The sequence below is a fragment of the Leuresthes tenuis genome, unplaced genomic scaffold, assembly GCF_036924035.1.
Source record: "Leuresthes tenuis unplaced genomic scaffold, fLeuTen1.0.hap1 SCAF_21, whole genome shotgun sequence".
Lineage (NCBI taxonomy): Eukaryota > Metazoa > Chordata > Actinopteri > Atheriniformes > Atherinopsidae > Leuresthes > Leuresthes tenuis.
In genome coordinates, this window is record NW_027325375.1 from 30,081,372 (window position 1) to 30,101,609 (window position 20,238).

General features: G+C 42.6%; 3 protein-coding genes across 7 annotated transcripts in view; 2 read left to right on the top strand and 1 right to left on the bottom strand.

Moving 5' to 3' along the window:
• Positions 1-20,238, top strand: part of cxxc5a (CXXC finger protein 5a) — a 251,815-nt gene that overhangs the window by 174,221 nt on the left and 57,356 nt on the right. The gene's annotated exons all lie outside the window — the stretch shown is intronic.
• Positions 603-10,689, bottom strand: pygma (phosphorylase, glycogen, muscle A). Its single transcript, XM_072374726.1, has 20 exons — positions 10,352-10,689; positions 8,259-8,360; positions 8,094-8,172; positions 7,909-8,012; positions 7,647-7,778; positions 7,441-7,552; positions 7,263-7,345; positions 6,183-6,326; positions 5,958-6,050; positions 5,654-5,800; positions 4,814-4,977; positions 3,951-4,065; positions 3,739-3,840; positions 2,725-2,872; positions 2,589-2,647; positions 2,371-2,512; positions 2,077-2,284; positions 1,444-1,578; positions 1,202-1,268; positions 603-1,119 (listed from the first exon to the last, which is right to left on the bottom strand). Exons 1-20 carry the CDS (start codon positions 10,592-10,594, stop codon positions 976-978), a joined length of 2,523 nt encoding a protein of 840 aa, XP_072230827.1. The 5' UTR covers positions 10,595-10,689; the 3' UTR covers positions 603-975.
• Positions 19,695-20,238, top strand: part of nrxn2a (neurexin 2a) — a 129,859-nt gene continuing 129,315 nt past the window's right edge. For all 5 annotated transcript variants that reach the window (XM_072374330.1, XM_072374333.1, XM_072374331.1 and 2 more), the window contains exon 1: positions 19,695-19,980. The gene's annotated coding sequence lies outside the window, so the exon portion shown is untranslated. The remainder of the gene's footprint in view (positions 19,981-20,238) is intronic.

The window sequence follows — 20,238 nt, forward strand, 5'->3', positions numbered from 1 at the left end:
AGGGAAACTACAGCTAAAGTACAAAGTATTTACCTGGTAAATATATGGTAATTCAAAGCATCTTCTTGTGTAATTACCACCAGAATAAGAAGGTAAATACAGGGAAACTACAGCTAAAGTACAAAGTATTTACCTGGTAAATATATGGTAATTCATAGCATCTTCTTGTGTAATTACCACCAGAATAAGAAGGTAAATACAGGGAAACTACAGCTAAAGTACAAAGTATTTACCTGGTAAAATATTTTACAGTGCGCTAATTACCAGGTATTAACCTGGTAAATGTCAAGTAAAACATAGACTATTCTCGGGTAAATACACTAGTAAATTAAGTTAAATACACTGAAACTACAGCTGAGGTACAAAGTATTTACCTGGTAAAATATATGGTAATTCAAAGCATCTTCTTGTGTAATTACCACCAGAATAAGAAGGTAAATATAGGGAAACTACAGCTAAAGTACAAAGTATTTACCTGGTAAAGGATATTGAAATCACAGTGTATTATTGGGTAAATACTGCTGGTCTAAAGTATCAAATGCTTTTCTTCTTTTAAACGCTTGCATCACAACTGGGACGTCTACAAAAGATCAGACAAGTAATTTATGGTATTTAAGACAAGTTTTATTCAGAATGGGTCTGAGTGGAAATACAAGAGTATATATTTTGAATAAAAAAATACCACCAATAAATATACAAAGCCCACCACAAAGCCTTTTTCATCCACCTTACAACAGCCAAACAGCAATTCCTACACGCCTGTGAGGACCGTAGCGCCACAAGCCTGTAGCCTGGTTGGATATGCAGGAATTGAAATGTAAACTCTGCGTTTGCAGGTGACACAGTGAAACTGCTGTGGATGGAGGTTTGTGGGGGCTTCTTGAGAGACATGACAGAGTCTAACATGCAGGGTATGAAGACGTTTAAACCTGTGGGGAAAGCTGGCTGTCATATTGACAGCTTAATGCTTCATCATTAAATATCGGGGGCAGGCAGCTTCTCGAGCGTGGGCTCCATGCCCCAGATCTCACGAGCATACTGGGCAATGGTGCGATCACTGGAGAACTTGCCACATCCAGCGATGTTGTAGATCACCTTCTTGGTCCATTCCTTGGGGTTCTGATGTCAGGACAAAGTGAGCGATTAGTGAGCAGTGATAATGACGATATATCATTAAAACCATTTAGTTTATAAAGCATACCTTGTAAAGAGCATTGACTTTCTCCTGGCATTTAATGTAGTCTTCATAATCAGCAAAGACCTTAAACCTGTACAAAACAATGCAATTTGCTTGAGCAATAAAGACGCGAAGCTGTATCAAAGCAGAATAAAACAAGTTGGTTGTTTTTCCTCTGCACTGGCATGCAGGTTTGCACACATTTTCATTTGTTTGCGTGTGTGCATGTTTGCGCCTCAGGCTGCTAATGTTAGATGTGTCTGTACCTGTCATGATGCATCAGCATGTTGACAATTTCTTTAAACAGGTCAGGCTGCTTTGGGCTAAAGAAGCCTCCAGAAATCTGGTCAATAGCCTGTTTAAGCTCTGGAATCCGGTTGTAGTACTCTTGAGCGTGGTATCTAAGCAGAAATAAACAACAAACACGTTGAGAAAAACAGGAGCTTATTGCTGTAGTATTTACTGCTGCGCCCATTTGCAAGGGAGCAGCAGTCCGTGCAAATACAGAAATAGCACCAGGTTCCCCAGGGCCACACCTTTTAGCACGGAAAACCTCAGCATGTGTGGGCAAAACATCTGAGACTGGGAGCACCAACGGGCAGAGAGCAAGAAAGAGATCATTACCCAAACCTGTGCACGACTGCAGAGCAGCTGGATTGTCAGAGTGCATGGAACTCACTGCATTGATCTAAAAAAGACTTGACAGTTGGCCTGTCTTGGAGGTATTTCCCCAAATGGATTTCCTGACTCTGGTTGTGTATGCAAAGATGTAATCAACTATGCAAGGATGAATCTCCCTCTCCTTCCTATTGGATTATGTCAGTGTCAAATAACTAGAGTACAACTGACCAGCATATCATCTTAAAGCAAAGTGAGAGATGCAAGGTGTCATCCTTTACCCTTTCTTATCAAGCTCATCAACGTCGTGTACCCTCATGCCAAAGATGAAGAAGTTCTCTTCTCCGGCCTCCTCCGCCATCTCCACGTTGGCGCCGTCCATGGTACCGATGGTCAGACCGCCGTTCAACATGAACTTCATGTTGCCGGTGCCAGAGGCCTCGGTGCCGGCTGTGGAAATCTGCTCTGACAGGTCGGCTGCTGGGATGGCTGCAGGATGAAGGAAGCGGGGGGATAGATGACTCCAACATGCACTTTGTTTGTCATTTCATGCTCTGCAATGACTTGGAAGTTACCTCTCTCTGCCAGTGTGACTCTGTAGTTTTCCAAAAAGATGACCTTCAGGCGGTCTCCTACCACAGGGTCGTTGTTGACGACCTCACCGATAGCTGTGATCAGACGGATAATCATCTTGGCAGTGTGGTATCCAGGAGCAGCCTGCAAGACGGGTGCCGTTAGACACATTCAGCTGAATTAGGCTGATTTTTTTTAGCTTTCTGACTTGAATACCAACCTTTCCGCCAATCATGACAGTTCTTGGAGTCCACTGCTTGTTGGGCTCCTTCTTGATGCCTGACAGAGATTAAAAAAACTGAGCTAAGCTGCAAAGACTCCTTCACATGATCTGAACTTTGTGAATTTCTCCTTACGGTTGTAATAGGTGATGATGTGCAGGCAGTTGAGGAGCTGTCTCTTGTACTCGTGGATTCTCTTGACTTGGATGTCAAACATGGAGTTGGGGTTGATCTTCACTTTGTAGTGCTCCTCCAGGTGCACGGCAAACTTCAATTTGTTCTCCTGCATGATCAAAGCGTTCGTTTGGTGTGAAAAAGGGAGAGTAAGTCTCACAGTGATTGAACTTGTGTGGTAAACTGCATGTGATAGTAAACCAACCATGCTGGAGGGTACCAGCACAACCATGCAGGCAAAATGCAGAAGGAAATTCATTCCTGAACTTTCACTTGTGACGACACCTTTCTGCACTGATTGCTGACTGTCTGGCTTGCCGAGGGCTGTGGGTCAAGGATGTTTCCTTTCTAATTGTTTCCTAATCTCAGGGAGAGACTGAAGTGTTGAAAGTGAATCATTATTGTGACGCACGGAGAAACAGCCGGATGGATCATCTCCGTGCAGAAAAAGCCTGTCGCTACTTGTATCTAAGAGCTTTTTGTCTGTCTGAGGAGCTGTTGTCTGGAGATTAGTGTAGAACCAAATGAGCTGAAACCACAGTTCAAACACTGTGTGAGCTTGAATGTTGAGGTGCTGAGCAGGTAGTCTGGGGACCGACTTCCTGTGGGTCAGATGCAGCATTGTGCTTAAGGCCTTGAGGTACGCCCACACACTCGTGCCAGACTGATATCCAGATGGTGCTCGTTTCGATCTGGGTGCTATTATATATACAGCGCTGCACTCCGGAGGCCCCAAGGACAGCGGCCATGGCAGTGTGGTGGCTATCAACAGAAGGAGTGGAGTGGTAACCCTCACAATGTGTCGACTGCTTGTGAAGAGGCATCTGTGAATATTGTGAACTGAACATGAGGAACGAGCAGCTCTGCAGTCTGGCTCTCTGGAAAATAACTGCTGCATGAGATAAGTTGTGGAAAAATGAGCGTGTGTGGCTAGTTAAATGTGTCTTATATGGCTTTTAACTTATAACACATCACCTGTTTCACTTTGGCGATGTCACGGATGAAAGCCTCGTCGTTCACGAACTTGGTGAGACCCCTCAGCTGGTCAAGATCACGAATGAACTCCTCACCGATTTTCTGATGAGCAACAAACAGCCAAGTGAACACAAGCATGAACAACTTTCAAAGAGAGTGTGGCCTTATGTTGACTTTTGTGTTGTTTGTGCGTTTGAATTCTCTCAGCCGACCTCGGCGATGATCTCAGCCAGCCCTGGGTTGCACATAACCAGCCAGCGGCGAGGAGTGATGCCGTTGGTCTTGTTTTGGAACTTGTGCGGCTCCATTTCATAGAAGTCCTTGAAACTGGAGGCATCATACATATCAGAACACGTAGATCATCATCAGCAGCACATTAAACTGCAGAGGCTAGTGATTTACATTGTAAATGCAGCTTCACACACGCTCTATATTCTGTGGTTTGTGTTAGGGTTTTTAACACTTATCTCATGGTATACCCTGTGTTACAATTACCTTACTGTGCCTTTAATTGTATTGCTATGCTTTAACTGCATTTATTACGCTTTACTATACATGTCCTATATGACATATACTGCATTTAGTTCCAGTCATGTGGTGAGGTAATAAGGGTGCTTGTGAACAAAGGAAGATGATTCAGGACGGAGTCTTCCAGAGGTCAACCGAGTTTACACTACAAACCAACAATGGCTGATTCACACTAGTTTATTGATATATCTCTTTGTAATTGGCAGATGTGCCTCCATACGTAAATGCATATGTAAACGACTACGTTCTGAATTTTCTATAAAACCCTTTGTTTTTGTAAAGCTCTTCCCCCTTTCTTATCTCTGAATAAAACCAGGCTGCTGCAGGGAGTCGGAGTTTGTTGTTGGTTGCTTAGACACATATGCACCTGTGGCTGAATACAAGCAGCGACTTTTGCAAAATCTGAACTTTATATTGATCTCTTTGTGTGGTTCTTTCTGTTTAAGGTGGGACTTTGTTAGTAGGAACGAAAAACCCCATCAGTTTGGTTTCAGCATTAACAAACCACCATGTTCCAGGCAAAATGCTGTCTATTTTGGGGACTTACACTGTAGCTTTTAGGATGTCAGAGTGTATCTGGGCCACGCCGTTGACAGCATGGGAACCCACAATGCACAAATGAGCCATGTTGATCCTTTTCTGTCCACCCTCCTCAATGAGGGACATGCGGCTGAGACGATCAAGATCTCCTGGATATTTGGCTGCAACTCTCTGCAAAATTAAAAGAAACACACAATTCCATATGCTTGTTATTATTCTCGCTGCCGTAGTGGAGCCAGTCACATCACAGAAGGTCAGCACAGCTATTTTTAAAGAACTATCAAGCTACCAGCAGCAGGACCTTTTCCCTCAGATTAAAGTCTTGAGATGAAAGCGAATTTATCGTGCGAATCTGCCCACCACCTCTTGTCAGAGATATTTCTCTCTCCTTTCACCTGTAACGTGGGAGTTCATTTCACCATTTTGTTGTTACCGCGTGCCAATCTCTCAGGTAATTTCTTGCATTTTAAAAGGTTTTTTCATTGTTTCCTTGCACAATGGTAACCTAAATGCTGTTCCAAATCAGACAAGTGCATAAAATATTGTCATTGCACATATTGTTCTTTTTGTCTCTTGTTATTTTCTATCCCAACTTTATCTTTAATTCTTTCAAATGTCATTTCATATTGTTCTATGCCCTCAGCTTGTATTTGTTTTTTCCTACCAAGAAGATAAAAAGCAAAGAGACGGTAATGATAAGAGGTGATGCTGTTAATATTTAACTACACAAAACTTTGGAGCTGTGCTGGATTATCTATGAAAAGTAAGACTTAAAGAGGCTGCTGTATGCAACTCGTATTAAAAACTGGGAAAAGAATGACGGCTTGCTGCAGTGTGCGGCACTGACCTCCAGGTGGCGGCGGTTGATCTCATAGACTATCTCCAGGTGACGGGGCAGAAGATGGGCAAACAGGTCGACCGGCCAGCGCTCAAGAGCTTCTGGAAGGACCGTGTGATTGGTGTAGGCACAGGTGCGCACACACACATCCCAGGCCTGAAAATCCACAGGGGGACAACTGTTAAGGCCGCACTTATTCCAACCCTAACAGTCCGATAATATCATCTAAGCAAAGTCAGGTATGAGCTGTCACACCTAAAAGAGATAAAAGTACTATCTTAAACTGGAATAAGGCACGGCTGCTCTTTCCTACCTTATCCCAGTCGAGCTTCTCCTCATCAATAAGCACCCGCATTAGCTCAGGAATAGCCATGGCTGGGTGAGTGTCATTCAGCTGGATTGCAACCTAGATGTGCAGAACATTGTTTAAGAGCCTGAACAGAATTACAGCATGTACTAAAGCCCCTGAAACACACAGACGGGGGCACTTTCATGAAGAATCTGAGAGATCATCATGGGAAAGTCTGTTTTTGTTCACCTTGTCAGGCAGTTTGCTGAAGTCTGTGCGAGCGATTTCTCTGGAGCCAAACTTAGAGACCTTGAAACGGCGGACGATGTCTTGCAGGGTGGCAGACACCACAAAGTATTCCTGCTTCAGACGGAGCTCCTTCCCTTCAAAGAACTGTGCATAAAGACACATATTTGTTCAGCGGGCAAACTTGAAAAGAGTTTTATATGCATAAAACACAGCCTTGCAACGTAAGCTGTCGTTTATTCTATAAAAAAAATGATAATTACCAAAGCCTTATGTGAAAAGAAAGCATTATTTCCCAGCTTTAGTAGCACGGATGCACACAGTCCTGTATATCATACTTAGTGTGCGTTTCTTTTAAAAAAGCAAGCCATTGAACGTCTTTTTATCTTCTGAAAATGATGTTTCACTGAAGATAAATACTCTCTTTCATAACTGATAACAAGAACTCCAGTGATTAAGTTTACATTCAGTTATGATGTATCTATCAGAGTTATTTAAAGGAAAGTTTAATGCAGATTATGACCTCAGCGTTAAATTGACCCCAAAGGTGTTCACATTTTTATTGCTGCATATAAAAATATGAACCTTTGGATTTTAGTTGCTATTTTGATTTATTTAATATGTAACTTATTGCTTCATCAGCTCTGGATATATCGTTGACAACAGCATGCAGCATTGCACAGCTGCACTGGCTAAACCAGAAGGTCCATTAGGGTTTCCGCTCTCACATGCAGAGACATAAATTACCAGACCTGCAATGAGTTACAGCTCAAGCTAGATGGCTATCTCTTAAATCCTGCTCCATGAGCCTTCAGAAAGTCAGCACCCGGTGGTCAGGTCTTAAGTCAGATTTAAAAGGGCAGCTTTGGAAAAAATTGTGATAGCACACAGTGGCTCTATCTGAACAGAAAGGACGTAAGTTTAGGTCTATTTCATGGAAGTCCATCTCTCAGCTGATAAGCTCTATCAAGTCATACAGGGGCCACACTCTCCATCACTCTCCTACAGCAAGACATCGACATTCACTCAAGTCAGAGCCTGGTTTGTCAGTCAGTTTATACTGTCGTGGTTCCATTTTCTTACGTTATCGTTGGGGTAGAGCACACGGGAGATGTTCTCAGCCAAGTTTCTGTCCAAAACAGCCTGAATGTAGCCGCCGACATTGACTAAAAAGAAACACAGAAAAGACACAAACCCCATCAGACTGAGTCAGTTCTGAAAATGCATGTTTTAAAAAGTGCGATCCCTGCCAGACACATACAGTCTTTCAGGTTGAAGTCGCAGGGCGCCTTTGCAGACCACAGCCTCATGGTGTTGACGATATTGTTTCTGTAGCCTGGTATAGGTGTGTCATATGGCAGAGCCAGAACAACCTGCCGATGCCACCACATGAAGACACAGAATTTCTGATTATGTATGGCGCCACATCACGCTAACATCAGAATTCACTTGAAATGATGTGTTCACCTGAGTGTCCACCCATTTAACGCCATCCGGATGATGCTCGGTCCTCCCATAGAAGTGAACGGGTCGCATGTACTCAGGACGGGCCTTTTCCCAGGGATTGCCATAACGCAGCCAATCATCAGCCTCCTCAACCTGGACACCAGAATGTATTTATACTGAAGACACGAACACTAGCCAGACATAGAACTGGGTCACAGTTATGACGGAGGAATCTAATCCTATCAGCTATTCCCTTAAACTACAAGTTGATCTTCTCTTCTACCTGCCAGCCATTGACGATTTTCTGATTGAAGATGCCGAATTCATAGCGAATGCCATAACCATAGGCTGCCAGGCCCAGTGAGGCCATGGAGTCCAGGAAACAAGCTGAAAACATAAAGCACGGATCAGTACTATAGCGCTTACAAGTAACGCATTCTTCGAGTCGAGGGGTAAAAAGTTGCTCACCAGCAAGGCGGCCCAGGCCACCATTACCCAAACCAGCATCTTCCTCCATGTCCTCCAGCTCCTCCATGTCAAGACCCAACTGCAGAGGACAAGCATAAGCCAATCAAAGGGGATTGTTGACTGATATTTCACACTTTTACCATGGTTTGGTTCTGTTCGGCTCACCTGGTACATGGCCTCATCACAGGCATTCTCCAGTGCCAGGTTTACCATGGTGTTCTGGAGGGTGCGGCCCATGTAGAACTCCAGGGAGATGTAGTAAACACGCTGCAGTTTTGGAAGACAGGGGGGACATGTTGTAATCTTTGTGAAACTGAACAAAGGAGCAACTTCTGGAGTTATTTTAGTAACATGCATAGTCAGGGTGGCAGAAAGGTCCTCACAGCTGCATGGTGGGTACGGATCAGGCACTGAAACCACAAACCTGTGAAATCATATGCCAAATGTCACAATAACACCCAGCCCTGACTGTCAAAGAAATCTTCAGGTTTCATGATTTAGCTTCATGGTTGGGAGCGCATATAAATGTGCCACCTGAGCCAGTGTTTAGCCTTTGCCATTTAGATGTTTTCCTTTTTTTTTCCCTCCGCTGACACGGAAGGACGGGCACAGGCAGAGGAGAGGGAGGGGACTGCGGAACAGATTGCTTTGGGTATTACATAACACAAACATTTTGGGCCGTGCAAAAATAGCTCCTGTAGAGGTCGCTGTAAAGGTCAGCCAGAGCCCTATAACCTTTCATTGTCAAGTTCGAGTTCAAGTCCAGGGAGAGGCAGACGGCTCAGATAAATGATAATGAGTACAAGGGTCAGAGCCTTATTCTTTAATAACAAACAGGGTTTCTTGAATTATATATGACTATGTTTCAGATGGTCTCTGTTCTTATTTCCAATGCTTTAAACCACTGGCTGAAAATCCATCGTTATGTTGTTATGGCAACTATAGAATATCTTATCCTTATGACGTAGCATGGCATTAGCTTGGATGTCCCCCCCCCAACCCTCCTCTGCTTTCACCTTTAACATTTGAGTACAGAGTACCAGGAGAAGGTGTCACATAGTTTCTGAGTCTATGCCTGCACCCGTTCAACCTTTGATTAAACATTTTGATGCCGTTACCTTGTTGTAATAGGTCTCCCTCTTGAGATAAATGCTCTGGCACTTAAATGAGAGAATCTAATGGTTAGATTGAGCTGATGGGGAGATGGAGGGTTTCTTCCTCAATTAGAAAAAGAAAGATTATCCCTATCTGCATTCAGCAGGGTTATTAATGATCCTGTAAATAACTTTTTCTTCCTGCAAAGTGAAAGGAATGAGAGTGAACCCTCTACTCAAATTACACAGAATTTTTTGTGACATCATTCAACCAGTTTGCAGTTTTACTGCTATATAATCGGAGCGCTGTTCCTTTTCTCCGTTGCTGTCGGATAACGCCGCTGCTATTGTTGAAATCAAGCTTTAACTGAGCTCGGATGCCCTTGGAGGCATGTGCTCATGTGACCCCAGTGAGGGCTACGTGCTCTGCGGTCAGATGGACCAGGAGCAGCAGGTCCAATGAACGTTTAATGTTTCAACACACTGTAAGTAGGACAGCATACCAGCAGAGTGTTAAGAACCTTCTGTGAAGTTTAAATGTCATGACATGGCATCACACCACCATCCGCCTGCTGAAAATGCGGCTGAATATGGGAAGAAGCACATATCCTTTGCTTAACTTCAAGCTACCACACGCTGATTATGCAATAGCTTAATAAAAACGGAGAAAATAGTGTAAAATAGTGTAAAAATAGTGTAAAAAAGCTGGCAGAGTGCTCATTGTTGTCTGTGGCAAATCTTTTATCTGTGCATCATTATGCAGCACCAACATCTCTTCAGTTTTGTAGCCGTTAAAGGAGGAGTTTGCTCAACAAGCCCCTTAAATGGGTCATAGAATAAATAAAAGGAGCCATGATGACTGCTTATATTCATTTAGATAATGATTGGATTATGTAACCCCTTTAAGCATTGAATAAATATTTATATAATCATGAGTGAATGTTCTTCAGGCCACTTTGTGCTTTTTCATGATACAGAATTATTCCAGAAGACGATACAAGATCAAAACTTATGTCACATATAAAGCAAAGTACTCCAATGCAACAGCTTCCCAAAGCATCTTGAAGGTCTGAAGTCCTCAACAATAAATCTTTAGTGATAAATACTGTATGCTTATGGCAGCTCACATTCTGTAAGTCTTGGTGCAGATTCACTATAACTTACTTTGGGATCTTTCTCATAGTAGTGCTGCTGGGTTCTGATCCACCTGCCAACCAAGTGATCTCGCACTGTGTGTGCAAGAGCAAAGTAGTAATCCCTTCTGGTTGCCACATTTCTGTCCTTGACCAGTGTAAAGTGGAGATGTCTGTTGAAGTTCTGCTTCAGCTCTGAGACATTCTCGACGCCGGCGAGGCCTCTCACTGAAATCTGCTTCTTCCTGTCATGGTCGGACAAAGGCTTAGACATAGCGGCACAAGTTGTTGCAGCTCAGCACTCTGAGTCTGGGAAAACGTAAACAGCAAGGCCCAGATACACAGCAGGAGAGGAACCCACACTGCAGGCTCACGGCCGGCAATTTAAAGACACGACATGAATATTAAGCAGAGGGTGGAGTGGGCTCTTTAGATTGGCTAAAAGGTGCCAAATGCTGAGGCCACAGGATGTCTCATGAATAACTCAAAGGTCCAGTTGGGACATATTGTGTTTTCTTTGCAGAACATCTCATGATCTTATAATCATTTTATGCATCTTATAACATTACAATATCATTTACAGTTTGTACAATCATAAAAAAAAGAAAAAAACTCTACTTTATTAATGATTCTCAATCAGTTGCATCAAAGCAAACTCTTCACCTGAAGGAATTTTTACTATTTTCTCTCATTTTTAAGATTTATAAAAGATAAATATGACACTCACAGAGCTGACTACTGATACTAAGCATCATTCAATCTCATCATTAATAAACTCTCGTTGACCAGCATTCAGTAAGATTTATGAATGTGTTCTGACTCTCCCCCACTGGTTAAGTCTCACTTTTACCATAGCTGTCTCTCCTAACAATCATACGTGCCATAAGTAAGTAGTTATAAACCAGTAATCCGGGGTGTGTGTGTAGATCACATCTGTTTAAGAGCCTGGAGCAGCGACAGACACAAACTGAGCTGTGGTGAAGCAACCCACTCTATTCTCAGTTATCACTCTGGCGAGCCACACTATCATAAAGCCTTGACCTTCTATAAATAGTTACTCTGACCCAGTCCCAAAGGCCATGATATTTGAAAGGCATATCTTGTTAATGTCAGCAGGAGCCAGCAGACAACACTAGTATATTACTATCAGTTGGACGACAGCATAAGGGTGAGAGCAGTGTTTACTGAGCTGCTCTCCGAGGGATGAAGTGTTACATGATAATAATCTGCGTGTTAAAAGAGGTTTTACCTTTGACAGAAATTGGTTAAAAGCTGGATGAAAGACTGACTCTGACTTCGGTGTCAAGACACAGTGGATTGCGCTGCACTTTGAATAAATGTTGACAGGAAAAGTATTGAGAACAGCATCATCTCGTCTCTCCTGATTGGACGAGATGTAAAAGAAAGAAATCCTGCAGTCAAACAACAGCTAATAGAAATAAACTTGCAGGTGGTTCAAGTGTTTGGCAGCTCTTCCCTGTCCTGTTTTTACATCTGACCGTGTTTCAGAACTGACCCAGTAGTGAAATAGTCTCTGCATCGGTTTCTATGATGCTCCTTTCAGTGTCCATAGATCTCGAATGACCAGCAGAACAGAGGATCCACCACAGGAGACATGATGCAGATTTAAGCTGGCGTGCCCCTGATTTGTCCAGTATGATGAGCAAATTATGTTCTTACATGTCTACTGGCTGTTCTGTCAAATGGTACATCAGGCGATTCACAACAGAACTGAATTAATGCACAGGAACCATGACAAGATGAAACTGTGATTAAAATCTGGCCAAAGCCTCGGGTCAGCACCTTTCTGCTGCCACTCACTCAGCAGTTGAAAAGGATTCTCCAGAAGATATTTACGGTTTATAACATTGAGCATGTTATGTTAAGCAAGATAAATTTGCGGCAGTTCTTGGTTTCCAGATTAAATCGAAGCATTTTGACATTTTTACAAACCACAGACATGTATTCTCTCTGTATTTTGCTCAGTTTCACTTCTTCCATGTTACCATGTGCCATTTTGTGCCATTTTGTGCCATTCGCTGCGTTTCATGTGTTCTAACAGCAAACTCTGGTCCCTTCCTGAACAGAACCTCAATGTTTTGGTGCAAAAACATCAAAACGAAACAAAAACAGTTAAAAATGTGGAGTCAAAACCAGATTTCCCCCTAACAAAGCCCCCCCCCCATCAGCTTCCAGTGGCCTGCTCGTTGGATCTTGGGACATTCGTGTTGTGTTTTTATGAAACACTGATGCCATGTTTCTCTGGTACATAAATATGAGGATATAGATTAATATGTTGAATAAGATTTTCCTACTTTGGACTTTTGTTTTCCTGAACTATATTTTATTTTAATTTTACTCTTGAAATGATGAAGCTGGCAGCACAAAAAAAAACCCTCTTTCACTGCAGCTGTAAACATCAGAAAGCTGTCACATAAAATGATGTGTTGCATCTCCAGGTGTGATATTTGTCTCACACCTCCATGCCTTCAACATCAGGTTTCTCTGCAACTGTCCACAAGCCTTCAAGCTGCACATCGATTCCTTTTACTTTCTTCTTTGCCTTGTCGTCCTGCCTTTGTCTGGCTGGTCAAACGGACTCTTGGAGAAAGAAGAAGAAGGAATAAAGGAGTCGTCGTTGGACTCCAGGGGATGGAAATTAAAAATGGGACTAATTAAAACCAAAGGAGCCTATATTTACCTAATGGGTAGCATAGTTCTCTGAAGTGCAATTACACAGCCTCTAAGAACCCCACATTGCTGCTATCCAGATATCTCATCCAGCAGCTAAGCAGCCGAGACACATTCTGACACCAGCATTGTTACAAACAGCCAATTAGAGGAAAGGCTGTTTCCTGTCTCTGCCTGACGGAAAGGTGCATCTCTGTTTACACTGTACAGAAAGTTATGGACCGAGTGACTTCTGCACACAGGCCTGCAACTGTTCCTGGGCCTCAGTGTTACTGTGCATTTAGATGATTGTAACACTAATAATGATTAATGTGAATCTTCTCAATTAATATTCATGCAGTATAAATTTATTCACCGTCAGCTTCTCTGCAACGATATCCAGTTGTGGTTCTTCTGTTGTGCTACTTTGTTTGTGTGTGTATATCACATGGTTTCTGTCTCTGGGGCTTTAAAAATGCATCTACATGTATTCACACCGAGTATTTCTGCTGCGTAAAGTTAAAATTCTTTCATCCATCTGATTTGCAACCCCACACGAGAGTTCCATCGAAGGTTTATTGCAAAGTTGCAGCTATTTTCACTCTGCTCTTGATTTTGTTTGACTGTGAACTTGTCAACCTGAGGCTAACACGGAGCAGAGGGAATACTGTCATCTGGTGGTAAATCTGGCAATATCACAGTGGAAGCCAACAGGTTTGACCTGCAGCACGTGGAGAGGAGAGGACCTGGCAGCTCTGGCAGCTGCTTTTACATCCGCAGAAGCAAGCTTGTCGGCTAATGTTACATTAACTAATCAGTAGGATATTCCATCAGTTTTACACAGGTGAATTTCACTTAACTGAGCACAGAGATTCAGAGAAATGGCTGATGGAAACAGAGAGAGTTTGTTTCTTTCTCTTTACTTAAACAGTGGGTTCAGACTGCTTGATCAGCAGCTCGTTCACTCACCTGTCTTTGAGTGGCGGCTGTAGCTCAGAACAAAGAGCGGCAGCATGGTGACAGGAGTACCGGAGTGCTGCACAACATGCCTGAACCACGCTCTGCAGCTTTGTTCTGAGGCGTTTCAGCTTCAGGATGAAGAATGCTTCCCTGGCTGCTCTTCTGTGAACGGTGATGTCACTACATGATGACATGTAGGGTCAACGTCTTGCAGCTTCCTCACTATGAGGCCTTTACATGTGAAGTCTTCCACCTCCACATGTCCGTGTACACTTTTAGAAATGCTGATCTGGAAGCTTGTAGTCTTAGTCTGTTGACTTCAAAGCGAGTGAGAGACGCAGTTTCTGTCTAATTGCTTTGCTCTCACCTGTAAGTAGTCTGGTTAGGTTTTAAGAAATTGTTGGTTATGTTTATAGATTTCGCCATTTATGGCTCTACCCTGGGCTGCATGGTGTTGGTGGTAGGAGGGGGTATTGCATGTCTTCCCTGTGCATGCTTGAATACGCCGTGTCACGACCTCAGGACTCAGGACTCAGATGGAGGGTCAGTTCAAAAGCAAGAGTGTTTATTTTTAACACAGCAGCAATAAGGCAGGTTGAGGATCTCCAAGCAGAGCAAAGCAAAGGCTTTAAACTCCTGAGGGCTCTCCTCAGTAACTATGGCTGAGGACTAGTGCAGCTATGAAAGTTAACATGAACAAAAAACCTCTCCACTCCAGGAGGAAAACAGAAAAGCTCTGAATGATAACAAAACAAGGTCACGCTCTCCTATTGAGAGGGATTTAAAGAAGGACGCTCTCTTAAAAAAACAGAGGCATTATGGAACGTTAATAGCTTAAAAGCAAGCTTTAAGTTAAAAAACGCTCCACGAGGGGAGGAACTATGAAATATTACAAATCAAAACTCTCCAAAAAAAACAGGAACAGAGGTATGAAACTTACTGTGAGCAATAAATAATCTATGGCTATGAAGTAAATTACAAAGAAACACGCTCTGCAGGAGAGTCGCTCGACTGCAGGCTCGGGGTAACTATGGCTGGGAATCTATGAAGACTATGAAGGCGAGTCGTGAAGCTCAAACAGAGACAACATACTGGCACAAGACAAGGGAGATGCAGACTGTTTGAACACATGAGGGACCAAGGGGAACAGGTGGAAACACTTTGGGAGTCAGGGAAGACAATCAGACACTTGACACAGGAGGAAGGGCAAGATACCTGAAACCAGAGGAAGTTAATATTTCAAAATAAAACAGGAAATGACGAGACAAGACATGAAAGAACGTAAATCATGACACTCCGGCTTCCTCCCACAGCCTGAAAACATGCACATGAGGTTAATTAGTGACTCTAAATTGACCACAGGAGTAAGGGTGGCCGTGTGTGCTTGTTTGTCTCCCATCATCTCCAATTATTTGCTTTATAGTTTATGTTTAATCTAAGCCTGACCTTCACAGATCTCTGTGTGAGTATGAGGGCCTTTAACAACAAGTCACTTATTTTCATATTTGAACATAAAATATGACTTTTTTTTCTCTTTTGGCTGTTTATTCTATCCATAATTTTCATATCCAGTAACCGATTGTTTTGCTATATAAACCCCTTTATATACTCCGGGTGTGTTGACTTGTCACAAAGACCCGGATGTACCCGGATACACAATCATTTCCTGCTTTTTCAGCTGCTTTTTGGAAATCAGCCGCCATTATCTGTGTAATTTGCACAAATCATTTTCCAACTGTGTCTAGACAAAATGTTATCAGTGAGAAGAGCTATTGATTTTCTGTCTTTGTCAGTGAAATGTCATATCATGCTGCTTGACACTGTAGTTAAAACCTAATCATAAAGCGGATGATAGACCCACTGACCATTACTGTTTCTTAAAAACCCAACTTTCCAGGCAGTTAGGCAGCTACTTTTAGATTTATTCTGTGACATTGTTCGCTTGCACCTCATTTCTCATGAGAGTATGTTATCTGGTTTATTTTCAGTGTTGACAACAGGAGCCGCAGAAATGTTGTAAGCTGGTGTTTTAGTGCTCCTTGTGCTTGTACTGCAGCTGAATCCTAAAAAGCACGCTCAATAGCATGCATGCTTTACTTAAGTCCTGAGGGCTTTCTCATAATATGAGTCTTTCAATATTTTATTGCAATAGTAGCTCTCAGCACAGCAGATGAGCACCTCTATTTCCTCATCGAGGCCACAGAGCCTCACTCTGCCTCACACCAGAACAAAAATCAATAATTGCCCAAGACAGGTCACTAAAACACACAAACAGTTGTTTGGTAAGGTGCTCTGCAGTGCAAATACCACAGATGCTCGATAAAAGATTTTAATGGTCACAAAAATAGCACAAAGGTGGATGATGGAAAATAAATATGCTGTGACATGGCGTAATAAAGTGAAAAACCCTGATGCATTGGATTTATATCTGACTTACAGCGACTGGTTGATGTTCAACTGTTCAACTGGACAGCTTTGGATGCAAACATATTGTGTTTCCTACTTTAAAAAGCCTCACATGATGATGTCAGTTCATTCAAACTCAGAACACATAACACGCATCGATCAGTCACAACTATAAAACCAAGTCCCTTTTACTGTGTAGCCCAGTATGACACGGTCATTGGACCCCAGGTGGTGACGATTTCAGGTTGGGGCCTCATAAATTGGGCTTGTTCAAGCATAGGTTGCAGGTGCTTGGGGTCTGGGGAGTTGATAGCTGTAAATCTTATTGTTCTCATCTGAAGCAATTGTGTTGTTGTGGCGCTGTGTCTCATCCTGCAGCAGGAGACCACTGCTGTCGTGGCTCGCCACTTCATAGGGGCTTGTATTTGGCGCCTGGTATGGGGCAAGCTAACCGCTACATAAGTGCTAGGTCCCCAAGTTTCAGAACTCATAACTGTATCATAATTAGACAATCAGTTATATTTACATGCCCAGTCGGTGGTTTTAATGTATTGGCTGCTCCGTGTCTGTGGTATATGGTGACAAAGAGTGATACGGAGCTAAAAATCTAAACTCAGTCATCATACAGATATTGAAATGTGGAAGCTTGAGAAGGGAGGCTGGAGGTAAGATAAGATGATGCTACACCGGAAATTGATAACAGCCCTGTGCTCAGCAGAGCCAGCAAACCACCCGTGGACATCTGACCTCTAAAATGTGTTTTCAAAAAGAGTGAAAGAGTCAGACCTCTGAAGTGGTCTGTCTGGATTACAGTACACATTATGAGCTCTGTGACTGGCAGGCAGATAAGATATTTTGGACATGCTTTTCATTTACTTTCAGTTGGGCAGGTTCTATGAAAATGAACATAGGTCTCCACTGCTGTTTACTCACTCTGACTGAATTGTTTCACCGGAAAAAAAAGAAAAAACATTCTGAGCATTTATTATTCATACATCAACCTCAGATCCAAGATTGCTTTGATTATATCTTTCTCATAAAGTAAGGCTTAGACTCAACCCAATTCACTGTAACAGGCTTTTAGAGGTTTGTATGGGTGAGTCAGCCCCTGATAAGTCAAATATTCTATTCTGCGTTTACTTCCAAGCACCCTGCATAGTTCTCATATAAGGAAGTGAGTACAAAATCAGGGGTTTTGGACAAATTAAATGTTTGAGATGTTCTTGAACACAAATGTTTGACAGTTGACTTTAGTCACTTGGTAACAAAACACTTCCAATAATCCACAATAATTCAAACCCAACAGGGAAAAGCAGCAGTTTTTCACACAAAACCTTAAAATATACAGTTAGCATTCGGCTAATATACAGTTAGCATTCCGCTAATATACAGTTAGCATTCCGCTAATATACAGTTAGCATTCCGCTAATATACAGTTGGCATTCGGCTAGCATTCGGCTGCAGCAGGGCAAGAAAAATGTTCTCAGAACATTGATCAAACCCCTTAAAAGCTCCCTACTTGTCAAAGTGACATATTTAAAGGATCATGCAACATAAAGAATATCCAATCACACCCTGAAATAACTGAAGGCATTGACTTTCATTCATTTTGGTTGTCTCTGCTGAGTCTTTGCACGTCAAAAAGGCAGCAGCCAGTCCATCACAGTCTGGCACACGCTAAAGAATATCCTGATTTAAAATAGGACCATAATTCACAGCTTGACCATCATACTTGGTTGAATGGGACACCCCCTGTAGAACCATTTTCACACCACTGCATTGGAGACTACTAGCCTACATAGAGTTGACCCTGTTGGGCATTAAAAAGTATGCCGGTTTAAAGCACCTCCACTATGACTTTATCTCTCAGACTGGGAAGCTGCTTCTGTCTTTTGCATAGATTCTATATCTGTAACTTACAGAGCTGTGGCTCTGTGGTTAAAGATAAAGAGAAAAAAAAAGTCACAACTATTATAAAATCCTCTATAGTGAGCTGCTAAATCAAAGTTTCCTGTGCAGTCAAGGCTTTTAGACTGGTTAACACTAGCTGAGAGCTGTCAACAACTCGGTAACTTAATCTCTACTTCACCTGTCTCTCATCTCCTCAGCTATGTGTCTGCTCTTTACTCAGCTTGCCCTTTCTCTTGTAACACATTGTGTAGCCGGATAGTTTATGAGCAAGGTAGATGACACCTAAAATACGGAGCAGAAAGAGAGCAGCAAAACATCTGTAGAGAGCTTCAAATTGAATATTCTGCCACTGTTACACATAAAACAGCATCAAATAAAACATTCTGAAACCTTTCATAGGGTTAGAAACTTGATTTTCACCATTGGTGGTTTTTAATCACCAATTATTTTCTGCTTTAAATCTATTTTTTTTCTTAGAAGTTTGCTATTTTTCATTTCTTCTTTAATTTCTTCCTTCATGTTGTGTGTTTTTTACATGCTGTAGAATACGCTAACTGGCTTTCTGTGTATGAAATATAGGCTACCGAGCACATGACCTTTACATGCAGCATGCATAAATCACATATAATAATTATAATCCCAGTCCTCTCTTTATTTAGTGTGAAAGAGAAGACCCAAGGACGGCTGCAGCGCTGTGTGTGAGTCTAAACAGCAGACCTTATAGTTACAGTATACATCACAACGTACCCGATTACCTTTAGGCTACTTGCAACTGGGACTATGGCAGATTGGCTACTTTTTGTAGTTCTATTGCTTCAGTTTTGAAAAGTATAGTCTAGATTATAGATTTGTGCAGATTTGTGCGTTTTCCATGTCTAAAATTCCCATTTACTCAAGCAGAATAAGGGAGATATTGCATGAGAGTGTGTTATGTTTCATGATATGAAACAAAGATGGCAACTGGATGAGTAAGCAGCTCACATGATGCAGACACACATGGGAAACAAATTAAAATCTCAGTGCGCAAGAGGGGGTTTCCCTCTTGGCCTTATTAAAAGAAAAATCGGGAAATCATCCACAAAAGTCCAATAAATGCAACTTGTGAGTGCTACCCTGTACCTTGCTCAAGGACAGTTTGTCACCATGAGAAGGGCAGGATGGGGTTGAACTGCCTCCTTGAACGTGACGCCTCTCCTGTACAGTAAGATGAGATGCTTGCTGTATTGGCTTTCTTCAATCTACCTGCTTTTCCACCACAGGTCCGGATATTGTAGTTAGAAGCCATTTAATCCATCATCGCAACGCTTATTTTAGTTTGATTGGGAGCAAGATTGGTCAACAGCAGCTGACCGCACCCTCAACCCACATAAGCTACCTACCAAACTATTACCATCAAGTGTTGGGGAGGTGGGGGGGTTTGACGGCTCTGCTGCTGCTGCTGCTGCTGCCCTCAGTGCGGCGGAGGAGAGAAAGCATCTTTGTCTGCACACAGAAGCTCCAGGCTTCCCTGCCTGCCTGCTTCCATCGACACAGCAACATCTAAAGATAAGACGACTATCCTTTCTGAAGACAGAGGTCGCATATTCATCTGCCGCATTCATCTCTGCTCAGTTTAGGATTTTCTCGCCTTTCTCTGCTGTGCGTGCTGTTTGGCTGGCTGGAATAATCAAACCCTCCCTGTATCCATGTGTCGGATCGCTGGATGATGCACAGGTAAATGACACCGCACACCTCCTACACAGAAACGACCTTATGGACGGCGGTAACTGCTTTTAAAGCGCGCTGCAGCAGGAAGCCATAAGATAAGCCACGCGGTAGCGTATCAATCTTTAGGCTACGAATCTTTTATTTCTTTCTTTTTTTCTATCTCACTGAATTGTTTCATTTCAGGGATGTTGGGCTGCTGCTCCCCAATTACTGAGACTTCTGTTGAGGTGTTTTTTTCTGGGATTTTGCTTCATGTAGCCAGAG